This window comes from Homalodisca vitripennis, chromosome 7, assembly GCF_021130785.1.
Source record: "Homalodisca vitripennis isolate AUS2020 chromosome 7, UT_GWSS_2.1, whole genome shotgun sequence".
NCBI classification, from domain to species: domain Eukaryota; kingdom Metazoa; phylum Arthropoda; class Insecta; order Hemiptera; family Cicadellidae; genus Homalodisca; species Homalodisca vitripennis.
In genome coordinates, this window is record NC_060213.1 from 25841464 (window position 1) to 25864809 (window position 23346).

A 23346-nucleotide genomic window follows, 5' to 3' on the forward strand; every position below is an offset into this window, starting at 1 on the left:
AACAATAGTACAATTTTCAAAAAACATACCCTCGAGCCTGTCGACCTCCTTCTGCAACTTCTGGACGGATCTCTCAGCGAACTCAGCACGTGCCTCAGCCTACACAAATCAGCAGAGTTAGTTGTGCACCAACACGTATGACACTAACTCACTAAACTCCAAATCCGATCAATCAGGGATAATAGTCAAGAATGTTATTTACATACAGTATTGCTAAGGGTATTTGCAGAGTATTGCAAAATATAAACATGATAAATAACTGTAAATGCTGTGAGAACTCGGTTATTAAAAACTATTTTGAAACCACAGAAAATTGAAAATATTTTTTTTATTTAAAAACTTGGGTTTTATAATATGTATTTACACAAACAATAACATTGATTTAATGTTGAAAAATACTATTTTGTATAAAAATTTGATGTATTGAAAATAAACAAATAATTTATTCTAATAGAACATTGACACTAATAAAACTACATTTAAAGGTAGTGTTAATTTCATAGAAAACTTATTCATACACTACAAGTATTAACAGAAACAAAAATTTAAAGGAATCAAAATACTAACACAAACTAAATGCAACAATATAAAACTCAAGGACTAGATCATTTCAAAATAATATATTTATTTAATCCTACACTAATATCTGACATGCAAAGGGTCAAAAGCTATGTACAACATACGGGGCCACAAGAGAATCAATATATCTGAAGCAAGTATTGAAAGCAGGAATAATCACCAAGCAGATAAAAAAAATCATGGAAGTATAAGCGTGGTCTAACTAACTTTTGGATTAAAAGCAACACTTGAACAAAGAACGATACACGCAAGTATCACTTACGTACTGGCGTTAGATCTGTTGTGATATCCCACAAGTCCACTGCTTTGTTACTAACCATTACCTCCAGGTAGTTCATAACACTTTATTTAACTTACAAAAGAATTGTTAGATATTGATAAAGTATTTAAATTTAGTTCAATAAAGTTATGGTGTTTGTATCCAACTCCCAAGAATCAGAAAAATAGCAACATATTACTAACTTATTTCACTTAAGACTTCATTGACAGTTAAAAAAAAAAGCAAACCAACTATTACTTATTACCATGCCCGTATTTATTAATTAATTGTGTGTCCCTGTGCCATCAGTCTTTCACCCCCCCCCTCTTTTACCAGAAAGCCACGTACAGTAATATACAATAACATACATATTAATTTACACCTCATACATGAAGGACCATTTCAACAAAATTTGTTCAATGAACTGGTGTTATTTTTGAATAGAGGTTTACAAAATTACACGCCCAAAATAATGACTTTTAAGACCTTCATAATGTGACCAATGCCAAATTTGTAACCCCAACCAAAAATTTGTAAACTACATACTTAAAAATATTACACTTGTAACTAACTACCTTTTATAACAATCAGTTCACAAATCTTCGCCGAAATAAGAATTTTCATTGTTGAAGTTTAATTATAAGAAAAGTAGGAAGTTATTGTTTGTAAATGATTTGCTTTATATGTCTAATCGCAGAAATAAATACGCTAAAATTTAACGATTTCATTCTAGCCTTACTAGTTAGTTCAAACTAGTAGTATGTTCAAACTCGGTTATTTAAAGTTTTTCATCCGAGAGTCTTAGAGTGGTAGACTGCATGGTGGCGTATTCTCTCCAGAACAATATATGTTAATATACACAAATCATTGTAGGTTATGTAGCACTGCCCTCATTAAGACAATATGACACATGAGTAATACAACATAAAATTATAATTATTTGAGGTTTGCAAATATATTTAAACAAATACAAGAAATTAAATTTTGACGCTTTTTATGTGAGCACATAATAAAATACGGGCCTGGGTATTATGAAATTCTTATAATAATAATTATTTTTATGTTCATAAACTAACAATGAAAACTGAATCTTAAGAACAATTTCTAATTATCATAGTATTTTTTTGGTAATAGCAATAATTATTTTAATCAATACTTCTCTATCAGTTTTCCTGTTCAAACACCGTAACTTTAAAAAACTCTCCATTCATGCAACGAACATTAAAATAAATATATAATGTAATGAAATGAAAATGTTTTGTAGAGAAAACACACTGTTCAGGATAGGCTGATGTAAATCTTATCAATTAATTTATAAGAAACATATATTAATGTGTTATACTAAATTTACTTTGACGCAAAAGCAGAATTCTTATAACGCAAAACAAGTTATTGTCCCTTTAGAAGTCCCGAATCATTCAGTAGCATTTAGATTGGTAGTCATTTAAAAAAGTATTAGTGTAAAAGCATCATAAGCAAACATTGTGTATCAATTATAAATTTTATTATTTGATAAGGTATCTTTCGGTTAAATATTATAAATGGTAGATAATTTGTTTTAAAAACATCAGCTCTATATGTACAAGATCAGTGATGTTATAGTTTGAACTCATATTTGTGGAGTATAATTCAATTTCCACAATAACCCCTATACTGCATACAGAAAATATTTGTGATTTGACCAGGAAATTCGACAAGACGCATTTGACCAGAAAAACCGTCACAAGATAAGTAAAGCCTAATGTGATGGGTGACAGCATTATAAACTGCAATCAGACTGACCATCATTGGCCAACAGAGATTTGGTCAGGAAGGAATTTCCCAATGTGAGCAGAACAGCTTTACAAAAACATTGTTCCTGAAAATTTGCAATTTCACAAATTGTGCTCGTGTTGGGTTGTCAGTCAGAATACTGAGCAACACTAAATGAAAAGAATGACATGTGCTCTTTATTTAAAAAAATCTTCATCACAAGGAAGATGACAGACCTTTAGAGAAGATTGTCACAGAGAACGAGATGTGGATTTTTCAAATTACCCCAGGGTCTAAATGTCATAAGACCAGTCAAACAAAGTTAAGGCCAAGCAATCTCAACACACAAGGTTATGACAATAGTGTATAAGAATAGACATCAAATCTCGTTAGTCGAGTTTATGCATGAATTCAGCTACTTATTGTGCTTTACTGACTAAATTTTGTCATGTAATACAATGTAGCCTTCTACCATTTGAACATTTGTTGCTGCATAATAATGCAAGACCTCCAGTCTGGCATTCAAAATCATCAGATTTTCTAGGAAGGAACAGGTTAACCGTATGGCCCAAAGCGATTGTAACACGTTACACTACCTAACAGAATATTTCCGTCACAAGTGATTCACCACATAAAAACAAGGTGAAAGAAGCATTTGTAGACTGGTAATACTGAATTTGAAACTCATAACAAACAATAAATTAAAAATGGAAACTTGTTGAAAAAATATTGAAAAATTTTAAACGTTAGATAAAAACTTTGTTATAAACTTATAAGGTTGTTGATTTATTGCCACATATCAGACCTTAATACTTAAGTGATTATACTAACATGTACGTTTTTTACACTGTACATATTGAATGAATCCTATGATGCAAACAATGTTCTATACAGTAATGAGACAAGACAATGAACTTAACAGAAATAGCTGAAACCACCCATTGAGTGCCAAATGTTTGTTACTTAACAGGAATGACAAGGAATTGCCACAGTTGTATATGACAACTTCCTGTATGTTTTATAGTTGCAATGGCCATAGCAAGTTGTTGAGGCCAAGACCAAATACTACATTGAAGCCTTGGGAGTAAGTACAAATTTGTCTTCGGGGCTAAGTTATTTCATAGAGATGTTATCAGACAAAAAACAGGAATTTTTAAAAAGCAGAAAAAGCCAAATATTTTATTCTGCGTTATTGGGAAAGTACCTGCACATAACGTACATTAAATTCTTATATAAACCGAGTATCATTAAATAAGATTTATAACATTAACTTTCCAAATTATCCAAATTTAAAACACATTTTTTCAAGATTCTTCAAGATTTTTCAAGAATTCAAGATCAAGAAAATTTTAAAAACCTTAAATTGAAAATAGTGGCAGATAACTTACACTTTGGCACTCAAGAGTTGAAAAATAAACTGGAAAGTAATGAGCCATACCACCCTGAAACTTGTATTCGTGTACCTCCTGTTTTCATTTTCTGAAACACCTATAACTCATTTACAGATTTCCACAAGATTGAAGCCCAAGTATTATATTTTTACCCAAATTTCCAAAATGCACAAAGAAAGTAATCGCTTATATTAATGCAGCAGTTATTTAAGTTTTGCAGTAAACTAAACTTTTGAGTTTTAACACCAAGCTGATGCCTGCTGTAACATTAGTTCGTAAGATTAACTTTTGAAAGCACGAGTTTTGTATACTTACTTCGCTGAGCTTATCAGATAGAATACGAATATTTTCCTCGATTTGCTCGTGGGAAGCAGTGGCCTTGGAAACAGATAAATCATTTTATAGACAGGCATCAAACAAGAAGTACACAAATACACCGACCATCCACCATGCACCGATGACCACCGTGAGCACGAGCGCAGCACTTCCTGGAATCGCTTGGGGGCAGTGTCTTCGCGTTCGTAAACACTCAATATAATGCTGGGTAGGAAAATCTGTACAAGGTTCTGAGTGTGGAATGGCAGTTTTTGTGTAGCAAAAACTGTAAAGCAATTCCCCCTCTTATGTCTAAAATGAATATTGAATACATTTTTCCAATAACAATGTATGTAACAAACACTAGACAAGTTTTACACTTCCAACGCAACAGGTTTCATGTACCAACTTTAGGGTAGCCGAAATACTTATCAATGTGCGTTCATCACAGCAAATGAGTTAATGTTGTTTAAAAGATATTTGAGAAAGAGGTAGATATTTAGTTCACACGTTTTCTCTATATAATAGTACGTACTGTGATAAATCGTATAAAAGCTGGCCAGATTTTACGATATTTTATACAAATATTTATAACAGTGAAGAAAATACAAATACCCACTGTACTGAACTTAATTGTTATTGTGTATAACGATCTTTGTAATACATTATTGAATGTATAAGCTTGTATAAGCTTCATTAAGCGACAAGACGGAAAAAGCAAGCTCTTTGCTGACTCGCTAGGTGGGATGCCTTACAATGATCGCTTTTCACAACCATAGCGAAGACAATGAGAAGCCACAGTGAGAAGTGAGATGGACGGAAACAGACGGACGAAGACACTGCCCACAGCATCACATGAATTCAGGTAGGAGTCATACCTCTTTGAGTTGGTTGGACAAGGCTTTCACTTGCTCCTCGAACGTCTCCTCCCTCTGAGTGGCCTTGGGTAGACAGAGAGCGTTAGTACAACAACAACAACAAACAAGATAACACACTAGAGGTGGTGGCGGGGCGGGGGCAAGGTGAGGGCAAGGAGGCGGGGTGAGATCATGCGGGAGCGGGGGCACAAGGTACCTCCTTCAGACGGGTGGTCAGGGTCTTGATCTGGTTCTTGTACTCCTCCTCACGCTGGTTGGCCTGATTAACAAGTAAATGTTCATTATCGAGTTCACAAAAAAAACATCTGCACACGAGACGATTTGAGGGCTTTCAAGACACAATTGGAGAGAATTCCTTAAAATGTTAGGTAATTTTTACTGAAAAACTAAACCATTTTTTTACTAGCCATCAAATCATCTCTAATAAAAAGGACTTTTCACAGCATATTAATAATCTTTTACCGATTGAGTTATAAAATTAAACCACATTAAAAACATCTGAAGAATTTGGTTGGAACTAATTAATTCCAAATCACGAGAACGTTCAAGGCAAACTACTTTAATATCACCTGAAAATGTTACTTTTTCACAAATTAGTTTTTTCTAATTTCTTTAAAATGTCAAAACAAAACATTCTGTTTATTTTTAAGTGCGCAATCTTTCAATTTAAACCCAGAGTACAGTAATACAGATTTTGCTCTTGAATTACTTGAATAAAATAAATTAAGTTTAATTTTTTCATACAAATCAAATATTATTTGTTATCACACCAATAACTTTTCTTAAAGTCAATTGGTTTTCAATAAATACAGTACATTGCAAATGCTAAGTGAATAAAATTAGGACTAATAAACATTTTCTCAATCAGATTTCTATGCTCTTTCTAATAATAATTTAATTTGGCAAATATATAAAAACACAAAGTTATGCTAATAAACATACAAGTATATAAAAATATATGGTGACCAATGAATATAAATAGCGAGTTACTGAAACAGTATTCTTAGGTTGTGGTCAGTACTGCCAACAATAATCATTGTACAATATTTTTCTAAAAACTAGTTTGAAAAGTGTTGAAAATAAAAATGAAAAATGTAGTAGTAAACACAATTTAAAACTAAAATTGATTAACTATAAGTTACAAATATTTTGAGCATCAAACATATGAAGTGTACACACCACCATATTGTTCAGTTTAATTTGAGGAATTCTAAGTGAGTGGTTACTATATAGAATTATAGCAAAAAAATGCATAATTTGAAAATTGAGCAAACATCAAAAATATGATTTTTATCTCAAGTGTATAAGTTTTTAATGGTACGATCAATTCAACAAGGGTTGTGAAAAGATGTTGAAGAATATATATCGAAAAGAAATACAACCTAAAATGTGGATAGTACAGCAGCTAAGTACAAATTGAAATACCTTTTCTTCTGAGACCTCCAGGGACTTGAGGTTGTTGCCCACCACGCGCAGCTCCTCCTCCAGCTCTACGATCTTTCTGTGAAAGTCCAACAAAACTGGGTTAAAACGATGAATACCGTAGAGTATAGTCAATTATGCAAATAAATATTTACTTTAGAACAAAATAAACTAAAATAACTGCACATTAGATTTAGCCTGTTCAGATAAAATTTAAAAAATATCATCCAGACGTGTTAGGAGTTCATTAAAGCCAATTACACAAATACTTTGTTTTAGATTACAATAAAGATTCAGTATGAAACGATAATGAGCGATAGGTTTTTAATTTTAGTATTAGTATTTCCATACAGATATTTCTTTCAAAATCTCAACATCAATTGGAATTGTATAACAAATTTAATTTTGGTATAATTACCAAAATAAATAATAGCAAACCATCTATCTAAAATCATTCAAAAAACTTCCAATTTCTAGAAATTAATTACAAAACTGTATTTAAACTTTATGTACTCATTATTGCATATGTATTTTAAATAGTTTTCTTAGAGAAAACTTAACAAGGTTTTGTCAATGTGAAAAACCACTTTATATTGAATTGTGCTGTAGATATTTACAAAACTAACAGCTTATTCTTAACAAGCTTAAAAAATTACTTTACATAACTTTGAGATGCAACAAACTGCGACTTCATGTCAAATCATGCAAAGCGAAGGTGGACTTACGAGTCACTGTGTTCCGCCCGTTCTTCCGCTCGCTCCAAGTCCTGCTCCATCATTACGAGTTTGCGTGCCACCTGCATTACATCACCAGCCATGCGTTTAATGCCACACACACACTAAACACTAAACACTAGAATACGACTACTGTGCAAGTCTCCTGGTTGTGTTGGGCAGAACTTGCTTCAACCAAAAACACCATGCAATCTTGTTAAGAACTCTAGTCTTTACGAATCAAATTCAAAAACAAACAAGTATTGAAAACAATATTTAAGAACACACAACCAAAAAACTGTGCAACAGAACAATGTGATAGTGTAGTAAATAAAGACTAGTCATTCATAAATGTGCGATTTGAAGTCGCCCATGTAGTAATTCATGCAAACAAAATAAAATTAAACAAGAAAAACATTTCAAGAAGTTACAACCACTAGTGAAAAAAAGAAATAACCACTTAATGTGTAGTAAAAAATTTTAAAAAAGTATTATTTTATGAATGATAGAATTACTAGAAATAAATTATTATTGCTGTTATGATTTAACATTATTACCAGATAATCACATTAAAGGATTATTTATTAAATGCATTCATTTCTGAAAAACAAGATTTGTCAGTAGTAGTGGTTGTAAGTTCTTGTACACTAGCAGACAGTGAAAAGCACGTCTAGTTACAGCCGAGTGGACGACAATGCTGCAAACCAAACACAGAAAAATCACAAAGCTTACGATTCTCCGGACTCAGCACGCTCTTCCGCACGCTCCAAGTCAGCTTCCACCATTGCCAACTTACGGGCGACCTAGCCACAGACAACAGGTTCAGACAACACACAGACAGGCCAGATCCTACATCCAACTACACCTAACCTCCTCTCAATGATCACGAGCTTACACTCTTAAAAACGATATGACCTTTATTTAACAAATTTACTTTGAAAATAATTTTAAACTTGACACAACTTTTACGTATAGATCGTAACTTTTCTAAAATAAAAAACGTTTTATTTAAAAAATTGAACACTGAAACATAATTACTGATTCAATTTAAAATAATATGTATTCCGGGAAAGCAAAGTAAAATATAACTATTTATTCAGTAACTACCAAGAAACGCAAAAACTTATGAAATTAAATTACATTAATTGTAAAACACATTGTTAATAAGGCACATCAATGTAGGGTGCACAAAAATACATTTTGTTATTTGATCGAACAAAAAAGATTATCTTTCAATCTGGTAAATTAAAAACGCACAGATTTTTAAAAAGTTAATATCACACAAAAAAGATTATCTTTCAATCTCGTAAATTAAAAACGAACAGATTTAAAAAAAAAAGTTAATATCACACAAAACTAACACTTTTGTTTAGTTCGCAACTAGTGAACATCGATATTCTACAAAATTTCATGCAATGTACACTCTCCCTACGACTACTAGCGTTAGTTGACTTGAACACTAGAAGGAAGCGGTGAACACTCGCCGGGACGGAACTAGCTAATTTCACTCGGCTAACTGGCTTTGATGGAGGTGTCCAACGAGAATGGCTACCTTCTCGAAGAACAAATCGAGGAGAAGACCCAGCGGAGAAAGAAGCCAAGACACAGACAGACAGTTATTTACAGAAACTTGCCGACCCGTCCGACCAGAGAGAGATCTGCAGTGTACTGAACCAGAGCCAAACAACTAACCCTCTGCGATGAAGCAGACATTAAGCAAGAATTGTGGTGGTCAGGTCTTACAATAAAGTGTAAATAAATACCAGTCACATTCGTATAACGTAACTTACACATTGTTGCTCATCAAGCACACAATGGTTAACACATTCACGACGACGGATTATTTCCAGACTTTTTTATATGCCGTAAATTTTTTTAATAATACTGGCAAAAAACCGTAATTACGTGAAATGTCTTAAGTATAGCAAGAAAAGTACATAGGCTTTGCAATTTTGCTAAAAAAATTATTTCAATATCTTATTGTAATGTTTCTCAGAAGGCACTAATTAGGCCCTAACTAATTTAAATCAAAGTTAAGCAATCATACACCCGATGGGGTACACAACAGTCTGAGGTATTTATTTAAGTGTAGAATCAATTACAAAGACATAAAAACGCAATAAGGAAATGCATAGCAATGTGTAAACTATCGGGCGCACGACGCGCTTTACGAAAGCCCAGTGTGTATCCAGGTACACGACAGTTAGTAGTTGTGAAAGATGGAGTGTACCAGATGAGGTACACGTCATCGTGAACGTGTTAAACATTTCTAAGAATAGCCGATATTAAACATTACTAACTGTTAATATACAATGTAATAATGATTTTACTGTTATCTTGATAATAAATAATGTACACACTCTATTGTAACAACATTATACAGTGAAGATTCTACAAGAACAATAAACCACTAAATACACTCATTTATAATTTTTTATAGTAGTAATGGAGGGTCTTAAATGAGTTGGTATTTGAATTTCCTTGATTTTTAATTTTTCACTGTTTCCAAAAGGCCAACTAAGACAAAGCTTTTACTAAACAGAATTGACACTTAAGTCACAATAAAATACTAATATATTATACATACAATATAAATTAAATAAAAGTATAAACTTTGTTGTACTTCAATACAAAAATAGTATTAGTTAGAAACATAAAACAACTTCTTATTCACAATGCCGAGATTATAGCTTCGAGGCTTCAGCAGTCTTAGTTCGTTCCTTTGGTACTTGTGGAGATTTTTATTTCTTAATATTCTTCTTTCTGATAAAACCATACTTGTTAGTTTTATAATAGACAGACACCATACGCTTCCTGAAGTCTTCAAGTCTTCAAAGCGTCTCTCTCTGCCTTATCACAATATATTTTATTGTTGTAACAACTAATAACTGGGTTATTTTTGACGATGGAAGGACTGTGAAGGAAACAGGATTTTTCCGGACATTTGCCATCGTTCAGTGAAACAAGAAATCAGTAACACTACGTTTCGAGATCTGCAATCTGATCTCTTCTTCAGGTAAAGAACTAACCTAATACATAATTACAAACTAGGTTAAAATAAACAAATCTTACCAAAGCGTTGTGGCACGCCTTAGTCAGGAATCGCAACCTACATGTTGTTTGTCATATTCACTAACTGTCGTAGGTGGTTAGTAGACGAGTGAAGACGTATTGTGACCTGTATTCCGTAGTTCGGTTTTAATGATTAGTGTTTTGTATAGTTTTTTATTAAGTGCATGTTTATAGAGTTAGTGAATATGACAAACAACATGTAGGTTGCGATTCCTGACTAAGGCGTGCCACAACGCTTTGGTAAGATTTGTTTATTTTAACCTAGTTTGTAATTATGTATTAGGTTAGTTCTTTACCTGAAGAAGAGATCAGATTGCAGATCTCGAAACGTAGTGTTACTGATTTCTTGTTTCACTGAACAATGGCAAATGTCCGGAAAAATCCTGTTTCCTTCATAATAACTGGGCTTAAACAAATAAAAAGATGGATCTAAGAAAAACAAACAAGATACATATACCAAATAATGTATACATCATATACAAGTGTATAAAGAACGTAATGCTATTTGGTGACACATACTGAAAAGTGCTGTACAAAAGGAAGGAAATGGAGGATCCATTTCTTCCATAATTGTGTTTGACATTATAGGTATGTTCAGTCAGACACAACTGAAAACTACTCAAAATTATAACAATATTTTAACTGACATTTGTACACATATTCTTAATCGTTTTTACAGTTTTTTATTCTTAACAATAGATAAACTCTTTTATCCCCTGGAATACTCTCCCCACAAAATAATCTAGTGGAGGGTACCCCTATAATATTGAATATTGGTCCTAGCAGCATCTAGATAGAGTAGCTGAAAAACTGTGTTTAGTTACTTTTATTATCAACTTACTATAATAGCAAACAAATAAAGTGAGTTGAACTTTGACCTGTAACTTATCTTCTCTATAAACTAAATATTTGTATATTCCCTATCTAAGTTATTTTTCCTCACATAAAAGTTTCAAAAGAATTTTTACTGTTGGAAACATGATTTTAACACCAATGTTAATTTAAGTCAATTAAGCCTCTAGTAAATTGAGTAATCGATTTCTTTGGTAACTGAATTTGTGGACTCTTCGATAGAGATCCATGGCCACACTTGTACGCATTTTTTTTCAACCTCCGATCCACGCTATGGTGGCCAGATACATAGTAGGTCTGCGGTGTGCACAGCAGTCAATCTTGCATCTTTTCCGCTACAACATTTGTCACTGCTCAGTTCAAGTAGCTAGTTTGCGCTGAGCTGCACGTAAACTATCTCCATGAAGTATTCACTGTAAACGTGGCACACATGGTTTGTGCTGCATTTTCCCTTCTGCTTGCAGATAACGAATAACACTCCTCAATTCACATTTGGCGGTGGAATCAATTGAGGCGGCATGTTTATGCAACTGCAGCTAACTTGTGTTGAGCTTTCTATGCCAACGACGTGCATCTTGTTGGTAAATACTCCATACTGGTGAACGGAGAAGCCAGTTTATTACAACCAGCGACATTCCGTTATACTGTTGCACTGGAAACATTGTGTTATCTGCACTTATTTTAATAATTTAACCAATTTTCCTTGTTAGATTATTAATTCTTTAATGACAAACATTGTTCTCTGCACTTATTTTAATAATTTAACTAGTTTTCCTTGTTAGATTATTAATTCTTTAATGACAAACATTGTTCTCTGCACTTATTTTAATAATTTAACTAGTTTTCCTTGTTAGATTATTAATTCTTTAATAATTTAACCAGTTTTCCTTGTTAGATTATTAATTCTTTAATGACAAAATCTGCACTTATTTTAATAATTTAACCAGTTTTCCTTGTTAGATTATTAATTCTTTAATGACAAACACTGTGTCATTCTCTATCAGATCTGGCTGCCATTTTTTATTGCTTATAGTAAATATTTGCACCTACATCATTGTTTTAAGTGAACAAACAGAAGGTGATTCACCACCAGGAATCGAATCAGAAGAGAACATTCAAAAGAATGTTTGCTGTACACCTGGTTAATAGAGTCACAATTTATGGCCGTTATGATCAGCATATGTATATATATACAGAACGGTGCATTCTTTGACATAAATACTGCTGATAAACATGTCATTCTGGTTTAGTTTCCAAAAACACGATGTCACATTACAATAGTTGTCAGTTTATAAGCTGTTCAAATAGAGTAATAACCATCCCAGACTCAACTGACAACATAGAACTTCAATCTTTGAAGTATGATTTGTAAATCAGATTCAAATAGAGAACAGTAGAAGAGGCTAATTACAACGAAGAGCTTTTTAATATTGGTTACTATTTGAGATTTGCTAATAATTCTTAGTGGGATATCCATTTACGATCACTTCACTCAGTCGATGTTATGCATGTTCACTTTTCAACAATTACCTGATTTATGATCATATTATTATTGTGATTTAAGTAATTGAATAATATAGGCCTTCAACAGTGTACACTATTTATATTCATCATTATTGACAGAGCCAATCCAGAAAGACTCGGCACTCGTACATGCAATAGTAACTTTATAAGTGATTTATTTTTATATACAAGTTCGATAAATATTGATTGGAATGTAAAACATTTGTCTTATACGAAAGTTTAGAAAAATAAACTTATAATTTACATATTACACACAATTAATAAGTTTTGTCATGGCCATACACAATTTTCTGTATAGTGCACAGTGCTTTATAGTGCTTTTGTGCACAGTCTTCAGACTTGAATGAAATGTGAGCCTAATAACAAGAATTTATTAACCCTTTGAGTAAGCAGTGATGACAATTCTGATGGTACAAAAACTACATAAAGTGCCAGTGTCGACTATTTTGACAATTTTAAAAATATATTTAATAATATGTAGTGTGTTATTCCAGTCATCTAACTGAAACACTTCATATTTGATATATTTCAAATTACCACTATATGAGAGTTTTGCATTGTTCTTTATCTTTGGTCAGTGACTCAGTGAATGATTGTGTCATTATGTGTGACAAATGACGTTTTCTTTCAAAACATGATGTAATCATCTAATAAAGGGTGTACAGAGCCTAGTATTGTTACTTACATGTCTAAAATGTTGTGCTTTTGGTATGTTGTTTTTACTAAGATTTAAAGTAAAAATTGTTATACAATTTATTGCATAACAACACTAAATAAATTCCTTTGACGCTAAAACTTATTAGTTGTTGTTCTGTTTGTTGTCAAAAGATAAGATTTGTAAGACAATTTTTAACTTGTTTATTACCACCCTTGTGAATTTAAATTTAAAACAACGAGTTAAAAGAATATTACTACATAACAATGGAATGGCAGCAGTCTTGTAAAAGCACTGTATGAAAATCTTAAAAAAACTGTTATGTGCAAATTTGGTTTAAACATCAGTCTTTTAATTCACCACAACGACAATCGTGATAGGCAATGTATCTTATTCCCCATGTTATTGCAAAAAAATGAAACTCTTCCCCCAAACATTTGAAAATTAACAAAAACAGCCCAACATTTATGGCATACAAACTTGAGAAATTGCTGCAGCACTCAAAGGGTTAATTTTAATTAATAAGAGAGGATATGACGGATACTAGGTTTTTACTGTATATCTTTACAGCCATTTAAATCTTCCACAAGGAGTAAGACTATTTCAGGTCTCTTGAGTGTACAGATTTAGATATATTCTTTCTCTAAAATATTAAATGTGTATAATAGTAAACAGATACGTTTATTTGGATGGCATTCATAGCACCTACACTTATTTTCAACAACTTTTGACAAAACTAAAAAAAGTAGAAAATTGTTCTAAAGACTTTATGATATTAACCCTTTAACCACTGTTAAGATGAAGACAAAAATTACCTCACAAAAACTCTTCACAAAGACATTCTTGCCTTAATTTCCAATCCACTAATTATACAAGTCCCTCTCTCAGTTTTTGAAAATGACTGACTGGATGTAGCTTTGACCATACGTAATCTATTTGTACGAGGGGGTACCCAAAAGTAACCGGAATTGTATTGCTGGCAGCCGGCAGCGTGTAGTACACATTCCTGCCGCTAGGCGTGTGTCACGCAACCCATTGCGAGCTCAGTGACCCCAGTTCCGTTGTCCTAGTGCATTCTGTTCGTTCGTAGTGACTGTTTTCGCTAACCCTGTTTTGTTCTTGTTTCGTTTTTTGTCATGGCAAGTTTAAGTGAACAACGTGCAGCTGTGAAATTTTGTTTTTTTACTTGGTAAAAATGCTGCAGAAACTATTTTAATGTTGAATACAGCTTACAAAGATGATGCTATGGGGAAAACTCAGGTCTACGAGTGGTTCGCTCGATTTAAAAATGGCGACATGTCGATTGAACACAAACCTCGTTCTGGACGTCCATCAACCTCTCGAACGGACGAAAATGTTGAGAAAATTCGTGAACTTGTGCTCACCGACCGTCGACAGACAATTGAGGAACTATCAGAGAGTAGTGGGTTAACTTGGAGCTCGGTTCAGCGAATTTTAACAGGAGATTTAGGACTGAAAAGGGTTGCTGCCAAATTTGTTCCTCGACTTCTGACTGACCATCAAAAGGCACATCGAGTTGAAACTTGCCGCCTTCTGAAAGAACATCTCGAAAATGATCCCGATTTTCTGGAAAAGGTAATTAATTACTGGTGATGAGTCATGGTGCTATGGTTATGACCCAGAAACGAAGCAACAGTCAAGCCAATGGAAGTCGCCATCTTCACCTCGTCCAAAAAAATGTCGGCAAGTCAAATCAAACATCAAAACCATGTTGATTTGCTTTTTTGATGCTAAAGGCATTGTTCATTCTGAGTTTTTTCCTCCAGGTCAGACTGTCAACCAAACATTTTATTTGGAGATTTTAAGAAGATTGCGCAACAGTGTTCGCCAGAAAAGACCCGATTTGTGGCAGACTGGAGACTGGTTCTTCCACCACGACAACGCACCGGCACACACAGCCATCTCAGTTAGGCAGTTTTTAGCCAAAAACGGCATGGTTCCGCTGCCCCACGCACCTTACTCGCCTGACCTCGCTCCATGCGACTTTTTTTTATTTCCACACATGAAAAGAGGCTTGAAAGGTCAACGATTTGACAGCGTTGAAGAGGTTAAGAAAAAAACGAAGCTCGAGCTTGCAGCCATTTCTAAAGATGACTACAAAAAATGTTTTGATCAATGGAAATACTGTTGGGACAAGTGTATTAGTTGTAATGGAGATTATTTTGAAGGAGATAAGGTCGTATTGTAAAAAATTTGATAATATATAATTTTTATAAAATAATTCCGGTTTTTTTTTTGGTACCCCCTCGTATATTCCACATAGGTCCTTGAGAGTCTGGGCATTTCAAGGATCCCTTTTTCTAGGGGCATAAAACTGATTATGCCAGTAAGATCCTTGTTTAACTATTTTGCCATTAGGTAAAATGTCCAAGTTTTTGCAGAAAAAGTTAACTATTTGACTGGTGTTTATGAAATATGCCAATTTCAAGCTCTGACTGTCAAACTCATTAGTGAGGTAGACCTGTAATACCAAAAGAGGGCAACTAAGAAACATGCCTACTCAAATCACATGTTGTTTCTCTAAACACTCTAAAGTGGCTCGAAAAGGTTTGTCACAACAATTAAACACAGGTATGGGATTCTTGAAACCAGAAAATACCTATTTTATATCATTAGGATTATAGTAAAGAGAATTAAAAACAAAGAAATACTGATATACACCTTCCAGGATAACAGGTGCAAATGATGAAATCAAAGGGTGCTGTCTACAAGAAAAGTTGAGGTTCACCTGGGAGGAAACACCTTTAACCCTCCAGCTGGTAATTACAAGGGTCTGTCCCCAAGGAAGGGTACTGTCATCCTTGCTGTGGATGAACTAATTGTAAATTATCCAAAATGGAATCACCCTTTTTGGCTCTACAGATATCACCATCATAGCTAGAGGCAGATTCAAAGTGTACACCAAGAGATCTTATACAGAGTGGATTGCTCTACAGGGGAAATAGTGATCTATACTGGGACTAACCACCATATTAGTGGCATTCAGCAAGAAGAGGAAACTGAATCCAAAAACCACAAATTTGGATTGAAAAATCCTAGAATAAAAATCAGGTGCAGCAATACCTGAAATAGTAATTGACAAGAATCCCACATGGAGCAGCTGACAAATCGAGGAAATTACTAAGAAAGCCACTTCATCCCTGATGATCTGGAAGATGCTTGTTGGGATAATATGTGGATACAACTCAAAGATAATAAAGAGGATGAATAAAATGATAATGATATCAAGTATCACATATATATGCGCCATTACCTGTGCTAGTAATATAAGATACAACAAAAGCACAAGACAAGGAAGACACAGGTAAAGATCAACATGTGTAGTCATTAGATTTCTCTAGACAGCAACCATTGCGGTTCCAGTAGAACCCTTCTTCGCCTTCACAATTAAAGGTGGATTTCTGCTTGAATGGAACATTAATAGGAATGGCAAAATCTGGGTAATTTGAAGAAATATAATCAGTGAAACCAAACCTCCACTAGATGAACACCTCCTAAATATCTGTCTGTGACTAAATCTCCTAGATCCTCTATTACAAGGACATAGAATTTAAAAAGAAACTACCGTATAGAATTGGGCACTAAGGTGTAATGGGGGGGGGGGGGGAGGGGGGATATATATTCAATTATATATCAAACTCACAAAAGGAGCATATCATTAGAGTCCAAAACGATAAAGGTTCTAAAGCAAAAATATATTGCCTACAGACCAAAATACTAAAAATCATTGGGAATCACAAATTATTTTTCAGGCAGATACGGGAAACATAGAAAGATGTGTACAGTTTTAACTTGAAATAAAAATACAAGAATCTAGAAAGAGCATTTTTCCAATAGACAAAGAGCAATAGATGATCACAAACTAAGTTGGGTTCTCCTCTAGCAATTATTATATGGTATGAAACTATAAAAAGATCCTCGACGATGTGAGATGGGAAAAAAATTCCCCTGCTCTGGTTATCATGGTTTGCACGAGCTGGAGGGAACAAAGTAGCTGACTAGCCATAAAAGGAATCTCCACACCTCTAACAAAGACCTGAACCAGAATGCAGGCTCAGCATTACATTCTTCAAACGAAAACTCAGGGTAATTGAAAACCACTAATCAAAAAGCCTTTGGACAGTAATCTGAGGCTAAGACATTCCAAAAAAATACTAGGAAACTAAGGCCGAAGTTCGACAGGAACAGGCTGGGGGAGGGGGTTTTCTGAGTTTTCTTAAGGGTCAATACAACCACTTTGATGAATACTTCAGGAAGCTTGGTTTGAGAAGAATTAGCTCAGAAAAATGCTACTACTTTCTGTCACTATCTCCATATCTGTATTGCCAACTATATTAGTTATAAAAATCTGCTTTTAGCATCTTTTCCGCAGCTACAATGACAAGTACCCAATATCTTTATGACCCCAAGCCTGTGTAGACACAGGTTTAGATGACATAAGAGCATTTCTGCTAACCATATTAGAATATTTGATATAAGACACATTCAGAGCTTAAGTTGAGGAAAGTTATTTAATTGAACTCGTATACTGTTTCCAGGTGTGTTTGAATTATTTTCCATCATCTTTTATTTATGAAAGGCATGTATATTTTGCGAATGTTAGGGATTCGAACGAATAGTCATTGAACTTTTTCATATAATAGTTAAGAGGTTAAGTTAAGATAGTGAGTGATTAGGGACCTCTTGAAGTCAATTGTAACCAGTCGACCGATTCAATTTGAAACCATTCAAGTAGAGAACAGCTTCCATCTAAGCATTTGTAGATTGCTTTGGTTACTAGGTACTAAAATAAATTATTAAGCCTATGAAAGCGAATTTTCAAATTGAATTTTCTTGATATTGTTTTCCATTGTCTGGTAGATGAAATTAGTATATAAGCTGTCATGGATTGATGTACTGTACCTCAGGTGTTTACAAGGAACATTAATCTCTCGTATGTGTTTAAGTGATTGTATTTTTCTTGTCCTCTGTCAGGTGATATATGCTGCTAAAACTTTCAGCAGATCAATTCCTTTCTATATTTCTATTACTCTATCTCCCAATAGCACATAGAAAGAATTATTCCTATAAAAATATTACTCATTCCATTGCTGTTTACTCAATTTAATTTTATCAAGTTGTACAAAATTACCAATAAATTCACATTTAGTTCGAATTATTATATATTATATGTAATATTTAAAAAAATGTATGACTATTTCACATTTTATTGTTTCACTCTAAAATACAATTTTTGAAAATATTATAATTTATAATCACCACCACTATTAAGGTTTTATAACATAACTATCAAATAATGCCTGTCTGAAAGCACTGACTTCTTGGTTACACTCAAAATGAGTAATAATAAATACCAGCATTAAAGTACTGACCTATTGGTTACACGAAGATGAGTAATAACAGATAACAGTGTGCAAGTATTGACCTCATGGTTACACTCAATAATGAGTAATAACAGATGCCAGTGTTAAAATATTGACCTCTTGGTTACACTCAATAATGAGTAATAACAGATAATAGAGTGCAAGTATCTGACCTCTTGGTTACACTCAATAATGAGTAATAACAGATAACAGTGTGCAAGTATTGACCTCATGGTTACACTCAATAATGAGTAATAACAGATGCCAGTGTTAAAATATTGACCTCTTGGTTACACTCAATAATGAGTAATAACAGATAACAGTGTGAAAGTATTGACCTCTTGGTTACACTCAATAATGAGTAATAACAGATAACAGTGTGAAAGTATTGACCTCTTGGTTACACTCAATAATGAGTAATAACAGATAATAGAGTGCAAGTATTAACCTCTTGGTTACACTCAATAATGAGTAATAACAGATAATAGAGTGCAAGTATTAACCTCTTGGTTACACTCAATAATGAGTAATAACAGATAATAGAGTGCAAGTATCTAACTCTTGGTTACACTCAATAATGAGTAATAACAGATAATAGAGTGCAAGTATTAACCTCTTGGTTACACTCAATACTGAGTAATAACAGATAACAGTGTGCAAGTATTGACCTCTTGGTTACACTCAATACTGAGTAATAACAGATAACAGTGTGCAAGTATTAACCTCTTGGTTACACTCAATAAGTAACAGCAGATAACAGTGTGAAAGTATTCAACTCTTGGTTACACTCAATACTGAGTAATAACAGATAACAGTGTGCAAGTATTGACCTCTTGGTTACACTCAATACTGAGTAATAACAGATAACAGTGTGCAAGTATTGACCTCTTGGTTACACTCAATAAGTAACAGCAGATAACAGTGTGAAAGTATTCAACTCTTGGTTACACTCAATACTGAGTAATAACAGATAACAGTGTGAAAGTATTGACCGCTTGGTTACACTCAATAATGAATAATAACAGATAACAGTGTGCAAGTATTGACCTCTTGGTTACACTCAATACTGAGTAATAACAGATAATAGAGTGCAAGTATTAACCTCTTGGTTACACTCAATAAGTAACAGCAGATAACAGTGTGAAAGTATTCAACTCTTGGTTACACTCAATACTGAGTAATAACAGATAACAGTGTGCAAGTATTGACCTCTTGGTTACACTCAATACTGAGTAATAACAGATAACAGTGTGCAAGTATTGACCTCTTGGTTACACTCAATACTGAGTAATAACAGATAACAGTGTGCAAGTATTAACCTCTTGGTTACACTCAATAAGTAACAGCAGATAACAGTGTGAAAGTATTCAACTCTTGGTTACACTCAATACTGAGTAATAACAGATAACAGTGTGCAAGTATTGACCTCTTGGTTACACTCAATACTGAGTAATAACAGATAACAGTGTGCAAGTATTGACCTCTTGGTTACACTCAATACTGAGTAATAACAGATAACAGTGTGCAAGTATTGACCTCTTGGTTACACTCAATACTGAGTAATAACAGATAACAGAGTGCAAGTATTGACCTCTTGGTTACACTCAATAATGAGTAACAACAGAACCAGACCAGTGTGCATAATCTTGGTTACATTCAATATTATAGTAACAGCATATGTCTGCATGAAATTGATTTTTTTACTTATGTCAAAGAAAAAGCAATCAAATAGTGTAAAGTAAATCCTGTGTTAAGAAATCAACCTCATCTCTAAATGTTTTGAGTTATCCAGATAATCTAAAGCTTTAGAGGGTGTGTATTGGTCTATTTGAGTTTAACTATAAGAAAATATATTTCCTCCTGCCTCTTTTTCCAAAACGGAAGAGACAGATCAGCTCAACTCAAGTTTTAAATGGCTATCTCCAAATTATAACCCATTAAATTAAAGAACACAATACACTTAGTTCATTGTTTTTTTTTTTTTTTTTTTTTTTTTTTTTTTTTTTTTAATACTTTGATTTTATCTCTATATAAATTAGCAGAAAATTGTAAATTTTTAAATTGGTTTGTCGAGAAAATAAATATAATCCTTGTTTTATTGCACTGCAATCTTTGTCAACCAGTAGAGAACATTCTATATGTGTACTTATATATGTTCTTTCAATCATTACACCCTAGAAGATAGTTTTCAAGGCAAGACTTCTGAATCCTAGAAGATAGTTTTCAAGGCAAGACTTCTGAATCTCCTAACAACTGGTAACAATCCCTGGCTTTGAGTCCTATTAATTCAAATCTTTAGAAGTACTTGTTGACTTTTACCCTTTTTCTCAAAACAGAGAGGAACATTTTGAAATAGTATCCCCATGTTGTGACCTATCACTATTACAACTGAATTAAAAGTCCAATACATTAAAGTTTATCTTTTGCAAATAAAAAATAGTCGAATATTTTATTCCGTAAATTGAATTTTGAAAATAAGCAGCTGGAAAAGATAATTTTTTCATGAATTAAAAAAATTTCATATTTTAATTAATTGAATTTAAATTTATAAAATCATCCACGATATTTTCAAAAGTATTTAATTTTAATTTAAAGACTTACATTTTGGAATAGGGCTGTTATTAATTAAACCAAAATACAGAATTTCAAATTTTACAGAACTATCAATTGGTGTACAAGCGAGGGGTAGGGTACGATAAGCGGACCCGGTTTTTTATATCAAAGAATATAGTCATCGATACCTAATATTCGAATCTCAAATCCTACACTATCAATCGATATAAAAGTACCTATAGTCCTCAATAACAATCATATATTTTTAATTAAAATATGAATTTAATTTTACAGTGATCAAACAAATTATTATCATATTTTTCCTCTCACAGTTACAGTTGTTTCTTTCCCACAAATTTCACATAATGGGTTTTTCGGTACGAGTCCAACACACGTTGAAGCCACGAAAAAGCAACGGCATGTAGTTTTCTAAGATTGACTGCCATTTTTAATAACCAGAATTACTTATGTAAAATTGAAATATTATCCTATGTGTATTATTTTAGAGTGTTTACAGCTGTTGATATAGATTATTTGTTAATAGTTCAAAATAATTAATCAGTATTGATTGATTATATCGATGGCTATGATTAAGTAGTATCGTTTGCCAATTTCGATATAAAAGACCGCTTATCGTACCCTACCCCAGGCGAGCAAAATGGACGATTTTTACATTTTGTTACTTGGGTTATTTTACTCAATGGGTCACAAGACAAGATATGGTCGCAATTTGAAAATCTTTTGAACGAGTTTTTCCTTGCTCCCTTCCAACTTTGTATGTGACTCAAAGCTAATGACTTGTAAAAAATGAATGGACCAATTATCGCTTTGAGGCGAATTTCTATTATACGGCTTTAAACTTCACCTCATGTTGAAAGTGGAGCCACACATACGTGGCCTGTAGCTCAATAGTGTGGCCTCTTTAAGACATTATTTTAAACATATACATTTTATTTGTTTGTTTAACAATTAAATTATTTATTATTCAAAACAACGTATTAATACAACTTTATGTATTTAAAATTAACAGTAATAAAAAATTCAACACCAAGTTGTGAAATAAAAATAATCCAAAGCTCTTGATTTTAGTTTTGTTATTTAAAATTATAACAGGAAATGTACGGACTTATTTATACTCTTGCATGAGCTTCAATACCTCTTCTAATCAGTCACAAAATAAAGAATTAAGTTTATAAAAAGAATACTGTACTAAAAAATATGATAATTTCAAATAATCAGTTGCGATTTAAATTGAGTGTTTGCACCTTGTTTATTTGGATTTGGAATATATTCAATAAGTGTAAAGAATAACAACAACAGATATTTTTATTTTGTTGTTTACGCCCTCTGAGACTACTGAAACACATAGGAAACCATTTGATTATCAAATAGGTACCTAAGTTTAAATATTTGTTGAGAGTTGAATGTACAAAATTGGAACCATATCTGTTAACCCTTCCCACGCGGCAAACGGATATATCCGTTAGGCCTAATTTTGACCGAAACACGGTAAACGGATATATCCTTCAAAGTCTATTTTGTGTTATTTAATAAATTGTAGTTGCCGTGGAATCCGCTAGAGTTCAAGGGAGTGTTGAATACTTGTTCCGAAAAGCAGATGTTACAGTTTGAACCTCATTGGCGCGTCGCAGTGGTGGGAGGGCGTGGCTTTGTCCCTCGTGGCGTGATTTAGCCTCAGTCTGCGGCGAACCATTACGCGGTAAACGGATATATCCCGGCACGGCATATTTTAGTTTTTAACGCTGTATATTTCCTTATTTACTGTTCGTGTTCCTGTTGTATTTAGCATTATATTATCTTTTTATTTTGTTATTACTTTATTTGTTGTGTCGTTATAGGCCTATATAGTTCTATGCAATGGCGAATACTGACGATTTTTTGTAAAATTTGAAAATTTGTTAAAAATTATAGGGGTCTGATTATTTTGTGATACTGTATTATTTTTTTATTCCTAATAGCCACCACTAGCTAAAAAA

General features: G+C 33.1%; 1 protein-coding gene across 32 annotated transcripts in view; it reads right to left on the reverse strand.

Moving 5' to 3' along the window:
- LOC124365721 (tropomyosin Per a 7.0102) overlaps nt 1–23346 on the reverse strand; it is a 114638-nt gene that overhangs the window by 16888 nt on the left and 74404 nt on the right. For 12 of the 32 annotated variants that reach the window (XM_046821697.1, XM_046821684.1, XM_046821698.1 and 9 more), the window contains 4 exons: nt 8042–8112; nt 6600–6675; nt 5371–5433; nt 30–99 (listed from right to left, as the gene is read on the reverse strand). In XM_046821697.1, the coding sequence (XP_046677653.1) occupies nt 30–99; nt 5371–5433; nt 6600–6675; nt 8042–8112 (280 nt within the window). Of the gene's footprint in view, nt 1–29; nt 100–4296; nt 4360–5174; nt 5238–5370; nt 5434–6599; nt 6676–7321; nt 7393–8041; nt 8113–23346 lie in introns of all 32 variants that reach the window. The other 20 variants (XM_046821687.1, XM_046821686.1, XM_046821679.1 and 17 more) reach the window with 5 other exon arrangements.